General features: G+C 45.0%; 2 protein-coding genes across 8 annotated transcripts in view; one reads left to right on the top strand and one right to left on the bottom strand.

Annotated features, from left to right (window-relative positions):
- The window catches only part of FLT3 (fms related receptor tyrosine kinase 3), a 38,034-nt gene extending 30,963 nt beyond the window's left edge, over window positions 1–7,071 (bottom strand). For both annotated transcript variants that reach the window (XM_057410367.1, XM_057410366.1), the window contains exon 1: window positions 6,200–7,071. In XM_057410367.1, coding sequence (XP_057266350.1) covers window positions 6,200–6,254 — 55 coding nt within the window. In that variant the 5' untranslated portion in view covers window positions 6,255–7,071. The remainder of the gene's footprint in view (window positions 1–6,199) is intronic.
- A 6,349-nt stretch (window positions 7,072–13,420) lies between these two features.
- Window positions 13,421–16,323, top strand: part of PAN3 (poly(A) specific ribonuclease subunit PAN3) — an 82,858-nt gene continuing 79,955 nt past the window's right edge. For 2 of the 6 annotated variants that reach the window (XM_057410376.1, XM_057410377.1), the window contains exon 1: window positions 13,429–14,132. In XM_057410376.1, the coding sequence (XP_057266359.1) occupies window positions 13,712–14,132 (421 nt within the window). In that variant the 5' untranslated portion in view covers window positions 13,429–13,711. Of the gene's footprint in view, window positions 14,133–16,323 lie in introns of all 6 variants that reach the window. The other 4 variants (XM_057410381.1, XM_057410380.1, XM_057410379.1 and 1 more) reach the window with 4 other exon arrangements.

Raw genomic sequence — 16,323 nt, forward strand, 5'->3', positions numbered from 1 at the left:
CCTCTGAGAATGAGTTGCTGTTAGTAAGGGATTATGTACATTTATGAGCAGCCCAACTGCTTTAGCTGTTGCAGGCTTCTTTGCTAAAAACAAACTGGAGCTAGCACGTTGCTGCTCTTTGATTTATAGATTTGCTTTGAAATCACCCTTCTGGGTTCTAAGTCTGTGTCAGTAACTCATGGATTTTATCTGAAAAAAAAAACAACCCCAAAAGAATTCTTCTTAGCACAAAGCAAATGCTGAAGGCTGAAGCAAGCAAGACAGTTCAGTTTTATCTCTGTCCTGCCTCTTCTGGTTTTTGTTTACCTGGGCTTGGGTGAGGAAGGACTGCAGGGTTGTATTCAAACCCTTATTTGCCTTTCATTTTGCTAAGATAACTTCCTGTCTCCCTTCCCTGTGAGTCCGAGATAAAGGCACTGCTCGAACAGCTGAACTATTATTTTGCTTGTTATTATTCATTTTGCCTGCTTTATATGGGCTAGCTGAATGAATGACAGCCCTTCCACAGGTCCCTGAGCTCATGGTGCCCTCTCTGATGAGGGTATTGGTCAGAGGGAGCTCACTGCAGTCCCTGCTGCTCTACCCACAGTTTGGGCCATTACAGCCAGGAAAATGGTTGAGGACAGGAAAACTGAGGACACCCCTTTCTGGGACGTGGCTGAAAAGTGGCTACAGAGGTAGTGAACCTCAGCTGCCATGCCAACCTCCCTTTCTGCAGAAGAGCCTGCATTGTGGCTGGTTCTTCTGCTTCTTGCCCACATCTTCCATCCTCTCAGGAGACCTGCTTCTTGACTTCCACATTACTCAGACCTTTACACCCCATGAAATATGGTGAACAATGGTATCTTGGGCCACATTAGGGGGGCTTTGCTGGCAGGTAGAGGTTCACCCCCTCAGCACTGAGAGGACACACCTGTGAGCTCCTTAGCATAAGACACACTGACATACTGAACAAAGTCAGCAAAGTGCCACAAAGATGATTAAGGGACCAGAGCATCTCTCCTGTGAAGAAAGGCTGAGAGAGTTGGGACTGTTCAGCTTGGAGAAGAGAAGGGTCATAGAGATCTTATCAACGTATATAAATACCTGAAGGGAGGGTGAAAAGAGGATGGAGCCAGGCTTTTTTTCAGTGGTACCCAGTGACAGGACAAGAGGCAATGACACAAACTTTTTTGTCGTGTGGGTGCCCAAGCACTGGCACAGGTTGCCCAGAGAGGCAATGGATTCCATTGTCAAATATTCAAAAGCTACCTGTATAAGTAGCTACCCAGACAGTGGGACATTGGTGGCCATCACGGAGCAGTGAGGTTGGGCCAGATGACCTATAGAGGTCCCTTGTCACCTCAAGATTTCTGTGATCCTGTAAACAAAGGGATGATTCTGCGGGCAACGTTTTGCTGGTGACCACAGAGGTCCCTCAGGAATCAGAAAGTGGTATTGGGCTGTCTTTTTTTTTGACTGTTCTCCAGAGGATGTTTGCTCATGGAAATAGCATGTTCATGCCGTTAAAAAGCTGGATAGACAAGCATGAAGCAAAGCAAACAGGTACGTCTCATCTAATGACATAAGTAAGTTTGCTTTAACTCCTTAAAAAAATCAAACCAACAAACTACTCCATGTGTAAGTACTCCAGTCTCATTACCTGACACACTCTAACACTTCTACTGACATTAGTGGAATTACTAAGTTCTTGCAAGCAAGGATCACTTTATTTAAACACCTAAAGGCAAAGGTATGAGATTCCTGGCACCTCATTAACAAGGAGAAAAATTTCTGCCTCAAAGAGGAATGAAAACAGATGATGGCAGATAATGAAATGATACTAGCAGTCATCCTGGTATTGTAAAACCTCTCTTTTGAATCAAAACAACAGTTTCCATAGCTGAATGTATCCTTTCTTTCCTGGAAAAGGGGTTGAGGAGGGAACACTGAAGGCCTTAACTGTGCAAGGGGGAAGGATGGACAGAAAGAAGAGTAGGAGAGAATGGTTTTGCTACAAAATATGAAAAGAACGAATCCAAGGTATTTGATAAAAATGGTAATTGGTATTTGTACCAAATTTGGTAAGAATGAACGAAACCCCCTAACCAATTGTTCTTACTTGCATCATTATGAGGTTAGTGTTGAAAAAGAATTGCAATTCCCAAGCAGTTGTACAAATGTAAAATCCAATATATTCCTTAAAGAGCACGCTGTAACAATAAAACACTTTTCAATCCAGCTCTTGTATCTCACCCATTAGAAATCTTATCTACACCATTAAGCCTAGACTACAAAGAAAGGAGTAAATAATGTCTACTTTTACAACAGTAACAGAGCTAATTATCCAGGCCATAAGGTAGCTTTTCTGTTTGTTTACCCTGTTCAGTTTTTTTTCAGCAGTTTTTAAGGAAACATCTTAGAAAAATAGGGAGCCATTCCTTCCTTTGGATGGGACATAGGCACACAATGTTTATCCACTGTCTAGCTTTCTTATCATCTTATTTGTCATAAAATACAGAGAAGAAAAGTCTATTCTTCAACCATACCAGCAATTTTTAGGGCATTATCTGTGTTTGAAGGTTACAGATTCCTTAAGGAAGCATTTTGCATTTAAAGTCCTAGAGCATCTTCTTAAATGCATTTCTATTAAGATCACTAGGATTAAGCCATATGGGGAATAAGCCCTTCCTACCCATTTGAGAAATGTTCTGTTTGCTGGCTCTAGACTGATTTTTTGGTCTCTATTTTCTTTTTAGAAGTGTATAATCACTGGGATTAAACAGTCCTTGTCCTTTTCTAGTGTTACTATAAAAAACTGAAATTGCTTTCTGCTTTCACTGGTCATCCGCTCCTGCTCTTCCACATTTTTGCTCCATAAATGTTTTACTCTCCAATTTAATTTCCACTGCTGTTTGCTGGACCTGTTCATTATTGCCTTTCACAGCAAACATCTCTATGAAGTTCTTCAGAAAACCTCAAAGAGAAAACTCAACCCAGTTACACAAACCAGCTTCTCAGCTAACAGAGCAGAACCTGAAAATTGGGTGAGTTTAGGCCATGAAGTTTCAAGTCTTTTGAAAGCTACATTTTAAGAAACCTGTGAACAAAAGACGCTCTGCGCTATATTATTTTGATGTCGTTATGGGAAGGAGTCTCTAAGGGGATACTGCAGAAGGGCAGGATGTCCCCAGCTCTGCTCCTCTGACAAACCTGTCACTGCTTAGCAGCCACAGCAGCACACACACATTCACCACTGGGCAGAGACATGGGGGTGGCCCTGTGACTCAGGCTGTGCTCTGGGCATCTTCCAGCTTCTCAGTAGCTTGAAATATGGGTAACCTGGAATTTTCTTGTGAAAAGAGGGGTTTGGGGGAATGAAGCAAGTGGGGTCAAACCTCAAGGAATTAAATCACACATGGTTTTAAATTGCATTTACTTTTACTGGAAAATAACCCTTTTTCTAAACAACCCTTTCAGATTCAGGAATCTTCAGAAGTGATACCTTATCTTCTGGTCCACAAAGTACTTGGAGATAGATAACTGTGTAAGTATGTTCTGCTGGGCACGACTGTTTCCTTGAGTAAGCAGACCATGTACTGGCCTTATCCAACATTCACAGCTAGCTTGCACCCAGGTTTTTGCATGTTTTGGGAAAGAGACAGGATCAAACTTGATTCCCCCTGGGGTGCTCATTGATTTCACCTTCCTGCCAGTGGCAGGGCTTGGTGCCTGAACTTGTTCTGGAATGTTTGTCAGCTGTTTCTTCAGAGAGAAATCAGTGTATTGCTGGGAGATGGACAGATCCTGCAGGTGACTGGGTCCCAAGCGTTTCTGGGGTTCTCCTGAGGAAGGAGAAGTGTGCTGGCCCATCTGTTCCTGGGTCTCTGCCATAGGAATGTAATGGACACTTGTATGTTCTGTGAAGGGGTGTTCAAAAGTATTGTCCTATACTTTTTGTGCAATCAGACACACCATTGTCTAATCCAGAGCTTGTTAGGGCCTGAGCCTGCAGTTCTTGCACATATAAAATTTCCTCTTATTTGCCAGCCACAGGGAGATCTCAGTCAGCATCTCACAGCTTCATTTCTCCATCCCCTGAAGTTGTGGGTTTCATGAACAAGAGCAAGAGCAGTTGCTAATGGAAAACTTCCCTCATGAGAAAGGTCACCGAAAGTCTCTGTTCATCACTAAATTCTCTAATTTGTAAAACACAAAACTACTACTGCTTCACTTCCCAGGCCCAATCCACCCTCCCAACTCATCCACTACTAATGCAAGGCTAATTGTATGCTAGATTGTATGCTCTTTAAACACAAGCTATTGCTTGGGATGACCAGAAAAAGTTAAGAACATGAGGAACTGGAATAGTGCTTTTAATGTATATAGCTGTATTTACATATATATTGTATTCTATATATCGCTTTCTAAGGTTCTTGTGATTACATTCCTTGCTGCTGGGAAGCATTTATTTCCAGAAAATAACACAGGCAAGATGCTTCTTCTTTCCTGCAACTTTTGAAGTTCTGAGACGATAATTTAAAGACTGATGTGGTGCCCTAAGTCTACAGATACTGTGGAAATTCTCCTGTAGGTGTTATTACCGTTTAGCTTTTCTTTGCTGGTGAAGTGTTGCAGTTTCTGATGATTCTAGTTCATTATATGGATATTCTCCATCAAGTACACAAATACAAGGTTTTATCTCTAGACAGCCTATAGATTCTTAACAGGAACACACGTATATTTAAGAAATTACATATAATTAATTGAATGCTTATGATATTGACATCAAAGTTGCTTTTAAAGAGTGATCTGCTATAGAGAGATATATGGAGCTAGCAGTTCTCAGGCTTTCTGCTGTCAGCTACACATCTGATCCTTCAAATCCTAGCTGGTTTGTATGTCCAAAAGATTTGCTGCTTTTTCCTGTAACAGCTAGCCTTACAAGAAGTAACACCGCCTCCCTACATACTTTGCCTTGACTAAATGACACTTCAACAGAAAGAACATCAGTTGTCCTGGAGAAAATCACCCCTTGGGGCTCTCACAACTTTTGCTGTCTTTGAAGAATTGTCTCTTAGCCCTGCTGAAGTCTATCCCTTGCAATGGCCTTTGGACACCATCACATCCCAAATGCTAACCGTTTTTATTTACTTTGGTATGCAGCCTGCAAGACTAGCAAAGCTCAGTCAAGAAGAAAACACAAAAAACCCTCTTTGACAGGGTTTGCTTAGTAGTAGTATCATCAGTCATGCAAAGCATGAGATCATAGAATACTCATTTTCATTTCTACTCCACCTTCTCTTCAAATAGCTCAACCTAGACTTTCAACCATGAATGAATAATATCTAACAATTGCTCTTTGAAGTAAGTATTATTATCCTTGTATATACAGCTAAAAATGGACCGCAGTTAGTTAAACAACTTTCCCAGGCATGCATCAGAACTGCATCAATCGGGAAAAAGAAACACTCTCTTTTTTTTTTCAGTCCTGGATTTTGAATCAGCAAGATCATGTTTGATAGGAGCAAGACATTCATTTTATGGTTAGAGAAGAATAGTTTCAGGCATTTGAGATGGAAACAAACACTATTTCATTTTCTCTTAACAGCTAATTGTTGGGAAGATTTTTGGTAGAGGAAATCAAGTTTAAAATCCAAAACTCTTCCCTCTAACCAGGAAAAAAAAAAAATAAAAATTAAAGGCACTTTCAGATATTAATATCGTGCCTTCTTCTATTTAGGTCATTGAATAACAACAACAAAACCTGTTAAGATACAGATGCATCATATTCTACTCTACTAAGGTATCTGATTAGCAGATTATTTACCTGGGAGACTGCAGATATATTACTTAATGTGATCAGGTCAAGCTAGCATTAACACCAGGAACACATTTACACCAGGAAGAAGAAAACAAAAAACCCCAGTATTCTTAAATACTTTAATACTCTTATTTAATGATGTTAAATACTTGAGCAAGAAATGTGTCAGATGCAGTGACAGCAAAAGCCAGGCTGGACTGGGAGAAATTAGGGTCATGGAAGGGAGAAGAGCATGTCCAGAAGAGAGGAGAAAGGTGGGCCAGAAAAGAAAAGATGCAAGAGAAAATGAATGGATAAGAAGTCAAAGGTGAAAGAAAGGAAAGGTGCGAAGTGATGCAGCGAGAGAGTGGGAAATGGAGAGGAAAGGGTCCAAGGAGGAGCATGAGGAGACTGTACCTGCTAGCTGAAATGTGCTTCCATCAGGGTGGCCACGGGGCCAGACCGCTGCCATGGCTGGTGATGCCCTGCAGTGCCCCAGCCCCAGTGAGTGAAACCGAGTTGTGCAGGTGGTGGCTTAAGGGTGCACGTCACTGCCCACAGTGAAACCACTTCTTCAAAATCGAGGTCCCGAGACCTCAGCCTGAAGGAAACACTGTGGTACAGGGAGAAGAGGGGCCTCTCTGAAAGTTGGGGAGCATCTTCCTTCTGTCAGAGAATGCCTCTGCCAAGCCAAACAGCTGCCTCCACTCCAGCTGCACAGTCCTTGCCCATCTCTTTACCTCTTCTCTCACACTTCTACACAAACCTATTTTCTTGGCTAAATTTAGTTCAGCTGATTTTTTTGCTGTCTCACTTCAATTCTTATTTTTGAAACAGTTATAGTTTCTGCTTTCGTGCACCGGCAGTCTGCATAATTTATCTGAGTATTGATGAGGGGGAGAACAAGTGTCACTGCCAAGCTAAAGAGCTTAAAAAAACAATCCAAAGTTTGTGTGATTCCATGGGAACACCCTGTCATATATGTCATCGTGGGCTGAGGGAGGTTTCTTGTGCTGGGTGAGTGCTTGGTCTGCTCGTGACAGAGGACTTGCTGTGGTCACTTCCATGAGCCAATGGATGGGGAGCAGGTTTTTGGCATGGGGCTGTGTTTACGCTAGGGGAAGAGGGAACTAGCACTGTCCACAGGAGGTTTATACTAAGCTACAGCTGCTCTGAAGTCGTTTTGCAAATGATTTGTCAAGGGGATAAAAATAAAGATCTCCAGGCTCACCCTCAGACATGAGCCTCTAGGGACACAGCCCCTCTGCTCTTAACTGTCCCCACTTGCTGCCTTCCTTGGAGTGTAGCATGCCAGGACCTGCCTCATCATTGTCTCCCAGTCACTGGTGTGTAAAGGGTAGAACCATCCTGGCCCTGGCTGAAGTTGCTCACCCCAGCAAGGCCTCTTGTTTGTATTAGGACAGGACATCACAGAGGAGCAGGAGGGTCTCCCCAGCTTCCACAGCCCCACGTCACAGCCCCAGGCAGAAAGTGGATCCAATTTTAAGGGATAAGCTGGAGCATCTGCCCCATGATCCCACAGGATACGCTGGGGTATTTTTATTATTCATTCAACTGTTACAGTTTATATCTAAAAGTATATTTTATTACATTATTCAATCAGTTACAGTTTTACTTGCTAGGGACTAAGCATTCATTCTGCAATTATACAGAACCTGAATAAAAAGAATCCCTAAAAAATAAATTCAGCATCAGTAAGGTGTTCCCAGAAACCTGTCAGAGGTGATACCTATATATTTTTATTTTTTACTGATACCTGGTAAATAGCTTCTTTTGAATTAGGGTAGATTAAATAAAAATGTAGATGGACTAGAAATAGACAGACATATCATAGGTAAAAGAAGCCACAGAAAATGTCCCATAGGTAATTGCAGGGACAATGGGGGAAATGGCATTGAGACCACCATCATTAGCAAAGACAAGCGGATGATCTCTCACAAGACTGCCCTAGAAGACTGGGGCAATAGCATTGTACTCTGGTGCTGGAGACAAGTTTGTATGTGATGCAGTTCAAAGGAAGGTGCTGAAATTATATGAAAACTAGGGAGGTACACATTTGCAAGGATTCAAAAACTGGGAAAGGAAGTAGAGGATTCCACAGGCCCTAGAGAAATCATTGCAAGCAGGGAAATGTCATGCTGGCAACAAGATTTCCTAGCTGGCAGGTTGCCTTTTTGTTTTCCACAGCCCTCACTGGTACTCAGTCCCAGCATGGATGAGGTTGGAAAACACTTCTGGCGATCACTTAGCTCAGTCCCACGTTGAAAGCATGATCAGCTAGCACAGGTTGCCCCAGAGCACATCCAGTAAGGTTTTAAATATCTCCAAGGATGGAGAGTCCACAACTTCTCCAGGTAATTATTCAGCACTCAACCACCCTTGCAGTAAAAATGTGCTGCCTGACATTCTAGGGGAATGTCCTGTGTCTCAGTTTGTGCCCATTGTCTTTGGTCCTGTTACTGGGTACCACAGAAAGGAGTCTAGCACCCCCCCCCCCCGATATTTATACATATTGGTAAGATCCAAGGCTCCCTTCTCCAGGATAAATAGCCCCAGTCCTTTCACCCCCTTCTCGCATGTCAGATACCCCAATCCCTTAACTTTTTCATGGCTCTTCACTGGACTTACTCCAGTAAATCCATGGTTTTTCTTGTACTTTCTTGTATCCCTTTCAACACCATACCTCCATACAGGTTTTGCCCTCAGAAACCAGGGAGTAGACACTTTGTGCTTCTGTTCTGAAACTACTAGACATCTACCCCAGCTACTTACTGCTCATGGGCAGTTGGGTGGCATGGCAATGACCTGTCCGAACACTTACATACACACAAACATGTGTCCTTTGATTTAAAATTGGCAAGTAAGTAAAGTGCTTTGTTTTCTCTTTCACTTAATGCACTCAGCACTGGAAGCTGCTGGGATGCCATTGAAGGTCTTACACTTTTTTGTGCTTGCGACAAGATGAAACTAACACTAACTTTCTTAATCACGAGACTGTTGCTGGTGATTCAGCTGATCTGGTATCAGAAGTCTCAATGCATACGTCAAGTTTTCGGCTTAAAAGCTTCTGTGAAAGATGCTATCAGCTAGGACAGTTTATATCTATTGGATGGAAGCAAAATAAATTTATAAAATCTGGCATATTGGCTTATTCCCAGAGGTGCTGGACTGAGGGTAGAGACAGTTAAACAAATGTGTCATACACACGTAAAGCATTCTTCCAAGTGAGTAGGCTGGGTTGGGTTTTTTCCACCACGAAAGAGTGCTTTCTGTTACCAAGTATTTTATCCAAGTTATGTCACACTATGGCTGGTCTTCACTGCACCAGTTAGATAAAGCCAGCCCCAGTGGGAGTAGCCACATGGCAAGAAACTCTAGCTAAAATGTATGACTGGATTACTACCACAGTTAAATCAGACTTATATTTTAGTGCTTGTACTAATATGAACTCTAGCTTAGGGCTAGACCTCCGCCTTATACATTATTAACACAGGTGTTAGCATACATTTTGAATGTAGGTGTTAGCGGGAGCACTTCAGGGTCAGCTCCTGATTTGCTACTTGATTTGAATTCAAGACTTCACTGAGTGGGAATGAATTTCTTTTTGCATGTGAATGGGAGCTGAGTTAGGAGCAACATTTAGTTTCTTCCAGATACTGCTAGTAAAGACAACCGCCTAGTTAGGGACACATGGGTATTGCCACAGCAGTTTGGTCCTACTTATTCAAGCCAATATCCTGACTGCCCTATTAGTAATTCTCAAACATTTCAAAGGAAGATAAAAAGCCCCTTAATTTTGTGGAATCATCTCCTCAAAAGAGTGGCAATTTCCCTTAGACTTCAGACAGCAGTTGGTGTATATCCTGAACTATCAGGCTTTATTACTCTTCCTTCAAAAAAATAAATGAGCAAATGCTAAATTCTTGTCTAATATTACTGTGGACTCTGATTATGCTTGTATTTTTGTAAATCTTGCTAACTTTTTTTTCTTAATGATACACTATAATGATAGACTTTAAAGGTTAAATTCAGATTATTTGAAAACTTTTTTTAGAAGCATTTCCTTTGATCCATTTCAATAACATTAAGCAAGGCCAGTTTTGTAAGTAGAGATAATATCTTTTAATAGACCAACTGGTACTGTTGAAAAAAGTGTTTAGGCATTACTTTTTTGAACTACTTGGTTTAACAAGATTCCTACCTACAAAACTTGTCTTGCCTATGCCTTAAAAAAAATTAAAATCACAGCTACAATAACCCTATCCCTCAAAAAGTATTATTATTCATTTGCATTATCTGATGCCAGCCTGCACTTCAGGATCTGTTTCCACATGATTTACTAAACATGTTAATTTTGGGTCAACACAAAGAGAAATTATCACCCTCAATAGCAGACATGGCCTTCTCAACACTGATTTGAATGTTAGGGGACAGCTATTTGGCACTTGCAACCTGATTTGGCTGGAGAAAAGAGCTGTTGGCAGTGATTTCCTTCCCAAGGATACTACTTGCCTTTTCCCCCCTTATTTTTCATCTCGTAGTGTTTAATTCTGCCTTTCTGTCAGAGATTATACAAATTCTGTCACTCGGCTATTTCTGGGTTGGAAAACACACCACAGTTATGGCTTAACTACAAAGTGGGACAAGACCCAGGGGTATCTATGTTTCTCCTTTGTCTTGCTCCCTGGATCTCTTGCAAAGTAAATCTCTGTATGTGCTCAGGAGAGGAATGGTAGTGCTCTCCATATAAGTGCCAGCTTCAATCAACAGGGGATCTAGTTTTGTGGAAAAAGGATCATCAATCACTAATCTGCAGGAATGTCCAGTAAATCTCCTTGCACTGCACAAGGTAGCAGCGCAAGTTGAAGCAGATAGGGAATGGCCGGCAGGACTCCTCAGCTCTCTGGCTGACCAGCAGGAACAGGAAATAAAAACAGAATTCTGGAGGGGAACACATGATTAATGAGAAGGTGTCAGGCTCCTACATACTCAATAGCTGCAAGTCAGTCTTTAGGCCAAGTCCTTATACATAGTAAACAGAAATTAAGAGACAGAAGAGATGAGTTTGCTGGAGCCGCAAAAAGGCTTATGCCATTTTGAGCCTCTTCCCATTACTGACGCTGCTCTGCTGGCCAAGAGAACATAGAAAAGATGAGGAACACTTCCAAACTGGTTTGATGCTCGTATCAGGTACAGCACTTACACCAGACACCCTTAGGATGGTACCACACATCTCACTGCTACCCGGGCACTCCGGCCGGCAGGATCACATGGTACTGCCCAGTCTGCTATCTCAGCTCTGCCTGCATCCAGGGGGAATGTTTTCGACCTAAGCTACAGCATGCAGACAGAGAAAATGTGGGTCTTGTATACACAAGCCTTTTTGTGTCCTTGCTCCTAACCTCACTGCGTATATGTAATATTAGACATATGCATAGATCAACAAAAGAGCTGTGGGAAAAGCAGATTCACAAGGTTGAAAACTCAGGTTAAAATACACTTCAGCAATGGGAGTGGCTACACAACTTAAGTCTTTGCTTGGAAGAATTCATTTCACGTTCAACCAGTTTACCCAGAAAAGGTATTACCCTAAGTGTATCAAGAAATCTCTTGTAAGATAACTTGATACCATTAAATCCACAGTACTAAAGCTATGGATAAAAAGATCCAGAAAGCTTGGGAAAGCTCTGGGTGAAAGCTGAGATTTTTCTTCTCAAACATCCTTTTGCAGCCCCTTCCAACCTTTTCACACGCATACATAACTTGTCCACACAGTCTGACCCTTCTGAAGGGAAGGGATATTTTTCCAGAGGACATGATAAGGGCGGATAGACTGCTGATTACCGGACTTCAGCAGAAGGTGATATGGGGTTCTTCTCTTCCTCCACACATGGCATTACCTCAACACATCTTCTACCTCCCAAACCCCTACTTGTACACATACACCCCAAAGGCTCCAGTTGCGCTGTGCTGGCATCTTCCCAGGGCACGGATGAGCAGGATAAAGGGAGAGAAAACAATGCAATCACAGGCTCCCCCTTTCTCCGCTGCAGCAGCTGAGCGAAGTGCCACCGGTGTTCATTGGTGTGCAGCTGTGCACAGAGTGAGGAAGCCCTTGGTTTCACTCCTCAGATGCATAACGCTGATGCCAGGGGCCTCAGTGATACACAATCAAGTAGCATGGTGGGTACCTCAGTTAAAGCAGCTAGGACTGCCTCTGATCCGTATACTGATGCAAACCAACTTCGGTCATCAGAGAAGGCACAAGTTGGGACATTTCCCATGGTTGAGGAGTTTATGAGGAATGCCTTCACTGTGGAACCCACTGTGGTTTGTTTTGAGCTCCTACCCAGAGATCTTAATAGAAAACCCAACAGGACCTTTCCACCCTTTTGCTTGCTTTTCTAAACTTGCAGGAACACAGAAGCTGTGAACTTTTTGCCATACAGTTGAAAGGAAGAAAAAGATTGCTGGAGAATGACAGAAAGATGATACCCTCATCTTGTTTTCCTGGGATACTAGGCTGGAACTGGAGCTCTGGCTCTTGTAGCTTTATCCTATCGTAGTTTTCTGTCCAACCTTTTTTTGCAGAGCAATCACCTTTTCCCCATCCCACCCCAGCTGGTTCCTAAGCTTGGAGAGGCCACTATTCTGACTGCACAAATGGTGATCTTTAAGATTTCAGCTTAAGGCCCGCTTACTTCTTGAAGTCTTTAAAGACTTTATCTGAGGAAGAAAGACTTCAATTTGTTCCAATGTGACATTTAAAAGCTCACTCTTTTTTTAATTTTTTTTTTTGTACAAACTGTCAAAGCATCCTGGAAACAGGCCCTGATTTTCTTTTCACTTTTGCTAAGAGAGAAGACTATGACAGACAAAAAAGTAATCTTAATTCTACAGCAAATGTATTTCTTACCAAAATAATGTCAAGTACACTTTAACATATGCTGCTTTTTTTGTCTATATATACATCACTTCAGCTGCACAAGCTATGCCAACAATTCGATTGAGAAAAAATTAATGAAACATCCTCAGTAGCTTCAGTGACACTCCCTTACAGTGACAGGGAGTCACTGAAAATTCCCATTACATAATTCTCCACTCTCAGAGGAAAACACTTCAGAAGTCCCACTAAAAACCGCCCGCCCTCCAATTCGACTCCAGGAGAGAGCAAATCCCACAGGCTACCTTCCCGTTATCCCAGCCTGCAGGGAAAAGCAAGCGTGCTGCTGAGTGCCTACAGCAGGGAAAGAGATACATGGCTTCTGAGGGGGACATCGGTCAGGATCCTGCCGCATCACCAGCACGCTGCCCTCTGCCCGCGAGGTGAACGGCAGCGCTAGCGCGGCGGCACCCGCGAGAGCCGAGCGGCAGCAGCCCCGGGCTCGGGCTCGGGCGGAGGCCGGTGGTCAGGCGCGCCGGCCGTTTGCCCCTTCAGTACGGGCGTTACCGGAGGGCTGGCTGGCGCCGGGCGGTACGCGTAACGCCCTGCCGCTAGAGCCCAGCCAGCCTGGCCTCGCAGCCGGTCCGCCACACACCGCGCTCAGCCGCCCGCACCTCCACAACCCCTACCCGCCGCTCTACCCCTCCTGCGCTCAGCGGCCCTGCCCCGGACCGGCGACACTACCCATCATGCTCCGCGCCGGCGCAGGCGCGCCTGAGCGGCCGCTCAGGAACAGGAAAATGGCATAAACAACCCCGAGCGCCGGGACCACTGAGGAGGCGCCGCCGCCCCCGCCGCGGCCCGCGCGGCCCCTTTAAGAGGCGCGGAGTCGCCCCCTCCTCCCCCTTCCGCAGCCGGAGCCCGGGGTGACGGCGGTTCCCGCGCCCCTTCCCCCTCCCCGCCCCCTCCCGGCCGCCCTCCTTCCCCATGGTGCCGACCCCGGCGGCGGCGGCGGGGCGGTTGCCATGAACAGCAGCGGCCTGCCCTGCTCGTCGCCGTCGCCGGTGGTAGGGCCACCGCCTCCGGCGGCGGGGGTCGGCGTGGCGGGTCCGGCGGCCGGCGGGGTGGGGGCCGGCTGTGGCGGCGGCGGCGCCGTGAAGCTGAAGTTCTGCCGTTACTACGCCAAGGACAAGACCTGCTTCTACGGCGAGGAGTGCCAGTTCCTGCATGAAGAGCCGGGCGCCGCCCCCGCCGGCCCCGGCGCCCCCCTCGGCGGGCTCCCGCTCGGCATCCCCTCGGCCGCCGCCGCCGCCGCCGGGCCTGGCTACCCGCCGCACGGGGCCAGCTCCGCCCCGGCGGCGGCGGCGGTGGTGGGGCCTAAGAAAGCCGAGCTGGGGGCGGGAGGCGGCGGCAGCGGCGGGGGGCTGGATGGCCCGCGGCTGGCGAGTGAGTGCGGCGGGGCGGCCCGGCGGTGGGGTGGGGCGGGGGCGCTGCTGGGAGCGGGGCGGCGGGGGGCGGGCGGCGGCGCGTTGTTCCTGCTCCCCGACACGCTGTGGTGCTACCGGAAACAAATAACAACAGTCATGGTGGCGGTGGTGGTCCTCGGGTCTCCCCCCCTGTCGCCTTGCTCCCGGCTTCGGCCGGTGCTGGGGGTCGTGGTGGGCTGTCCCTAACGGGCGGGACGGGGCTGTGCCGGAGGCATGTAGCGAGGACCCGGCCGGTCCTGACGGGACAGAGCGGGCAGGTGTGTGTGGGAAGGGGTTCCTCCCCGGCCGGCTGTGGGGGCACCGGGGCTGCTGCAGGTTGGCCGGACCCTCGTGCCTGAAGTGGGCCTGGGAGGAGGGCGGTGGCAGTGAGGCTGTGCTTTCGGGGTAGCACCTTTGGATGGGCTCTTCCTAGCAATCTCTGCTGAGTTTCAGGTCTTAGAAGTTTTAAATTTTCCCACGAAATATTGCATTAAAAATATAGAAAATCATAACTAGCTATATATATCTACGTTGTCTGCTACTGTGAGCAGGAATTGCTTAAAGGTGTTGCTTTCCAAGGCGTCTTCAGCCTTCATTTAGATTCCCTTCTCAGATGGTGAGAGTTCAGGTCGCCCATATGCCATGCAGAGTGGCATTGCTGTTACTGGCAGGTTATGCATCTTTCTAATGTGTGGCCCAATAGTTAGACGTTGCAGTAAAGTGATTTGAATAACCATTCGTTTTGTAGGTAAAGCAGCATTTGGCAGCTAGGAAAAGATGCTCCTTCAGAAAAAGCCATGCCACTTTTAATGGGTATATCAAGGTTGGCTGCATTATTGATTGCTGTCATAAGTCTGGTGTTTGTTGGCATGAAATGACTCAACTACTAAATGGTCACAGCAGTGTTTATTTTTTTTTAAATTAACATGCAGCCATGCTGAGCATCCTGTATGTAGGTTTTTAGTGCTTGATAAGTGTTTCAGGAACCTGCAACTGCTGTTTTGCCAGGTGTTGGGAGCTTGTGCCACTGAGGGTTGTTATCTCTCTAGTTGGTAGCTTGTCAGTGTCTTACATTAACCCAGCACTATCATGTGTACCCTTCCAGGAGGAGCCTGTAATATAAAATTGCTTGATACTTTCTATTAAAAGACACTATTTTCAGATTTTGATAATTTTGTCAAGCTTCAGTTCAGGCTGAAGCCTATCTTGCCCTTTTTATTTTTTTACAGGTAGAAATTTCTTAGATCCAGCAGCTGTAAGTTGATTTTTGTTAGTTTTTCTGTTGAACTGAATTAGGCACAAAATAGTTTTCCCCTATGCGAAAGGAAATCACTAAAAAACCATTTAATTAAGGGGCTCATGCTTAGAGAGAGGGTGTATAATTTGGCTTGGAGTTAAAAGCTGAAATGTGAAGTTATTAGAAAAAACTGGCTTCTATTGAATGTGTCAGAGGTTTAAAACTGCACAGAGCTCTCTGCAGTTGCACCCATTATGTGAGGAGTGAGGGCACCAAGAATGGATAAACCCACTTCGGTGTTATCAGTGATTACCTGCTGGGAAAGTCACCTCCCTTGAAGTTATAGGAGCCAAAAGCTTGGACTGGTAGAAGTTATTAGAGGAAGGAACTAACAAGCAAGGAAGAGTAAGGAAAGGAAGGAGAGGAAAAACAAGTTGAAGAGCTAGGGGGTGGGCTCAGTCTCACTTCTAAGCTTCCTTGCTTTGGTATACATTTGAGAAACAAATTCAAAATCTGGACTGCGTCTGTAGAGGTACTGGTAAGCTAATATCTAAAATCCTTACTTTGATGATGATTCAGGGTGTTAATACGATTTCTGTGTGAATGGAATGAAAATTTTATTTCTATGGATGTAGGAAGTAATACACTAAGTGGTGTTAAATAAAGTTCTGAGTTTAAGAATGAAATTGGGCATTGCCAAAAAATTGCCTGCCTGTACAGTCTCACAGACTGTTTTCCCTAATTCAAAATTATTTGTTAGTCTTCAGTTATATGGCTGTGGATGCCACCTTCTCTTCCTTCTTCACTGGACCCCAGCCTTGTTCAGTGCACAGAGCAGATAATGCTCATTGGCTAATTAACTGTGTAGTCCTATTTATTGTTAAAAGTGGGTCAGTGCCTCATTCTAACATGTGTGTTACTCTAATCCCTCTTT

Source organism: Pezoporus wallicus, unplaced genomic scaffold, assembly GCF_028554395.1.
Source record: "Pezoporus wallicus isolate ANWC-B61680 ecotype Strahan unplaced genomic scaffold, APGP_CSIRO_Pwel_v1 contig_1876, whole genome shotgun sequence".
In the NCBI taxonomy this organism is placed as follows: Eukaryota; Metazoa; Chordata; class Aves; order Psittaciformes; family Psittacidae; genus Pezoporus; species Pezoporus wallicus.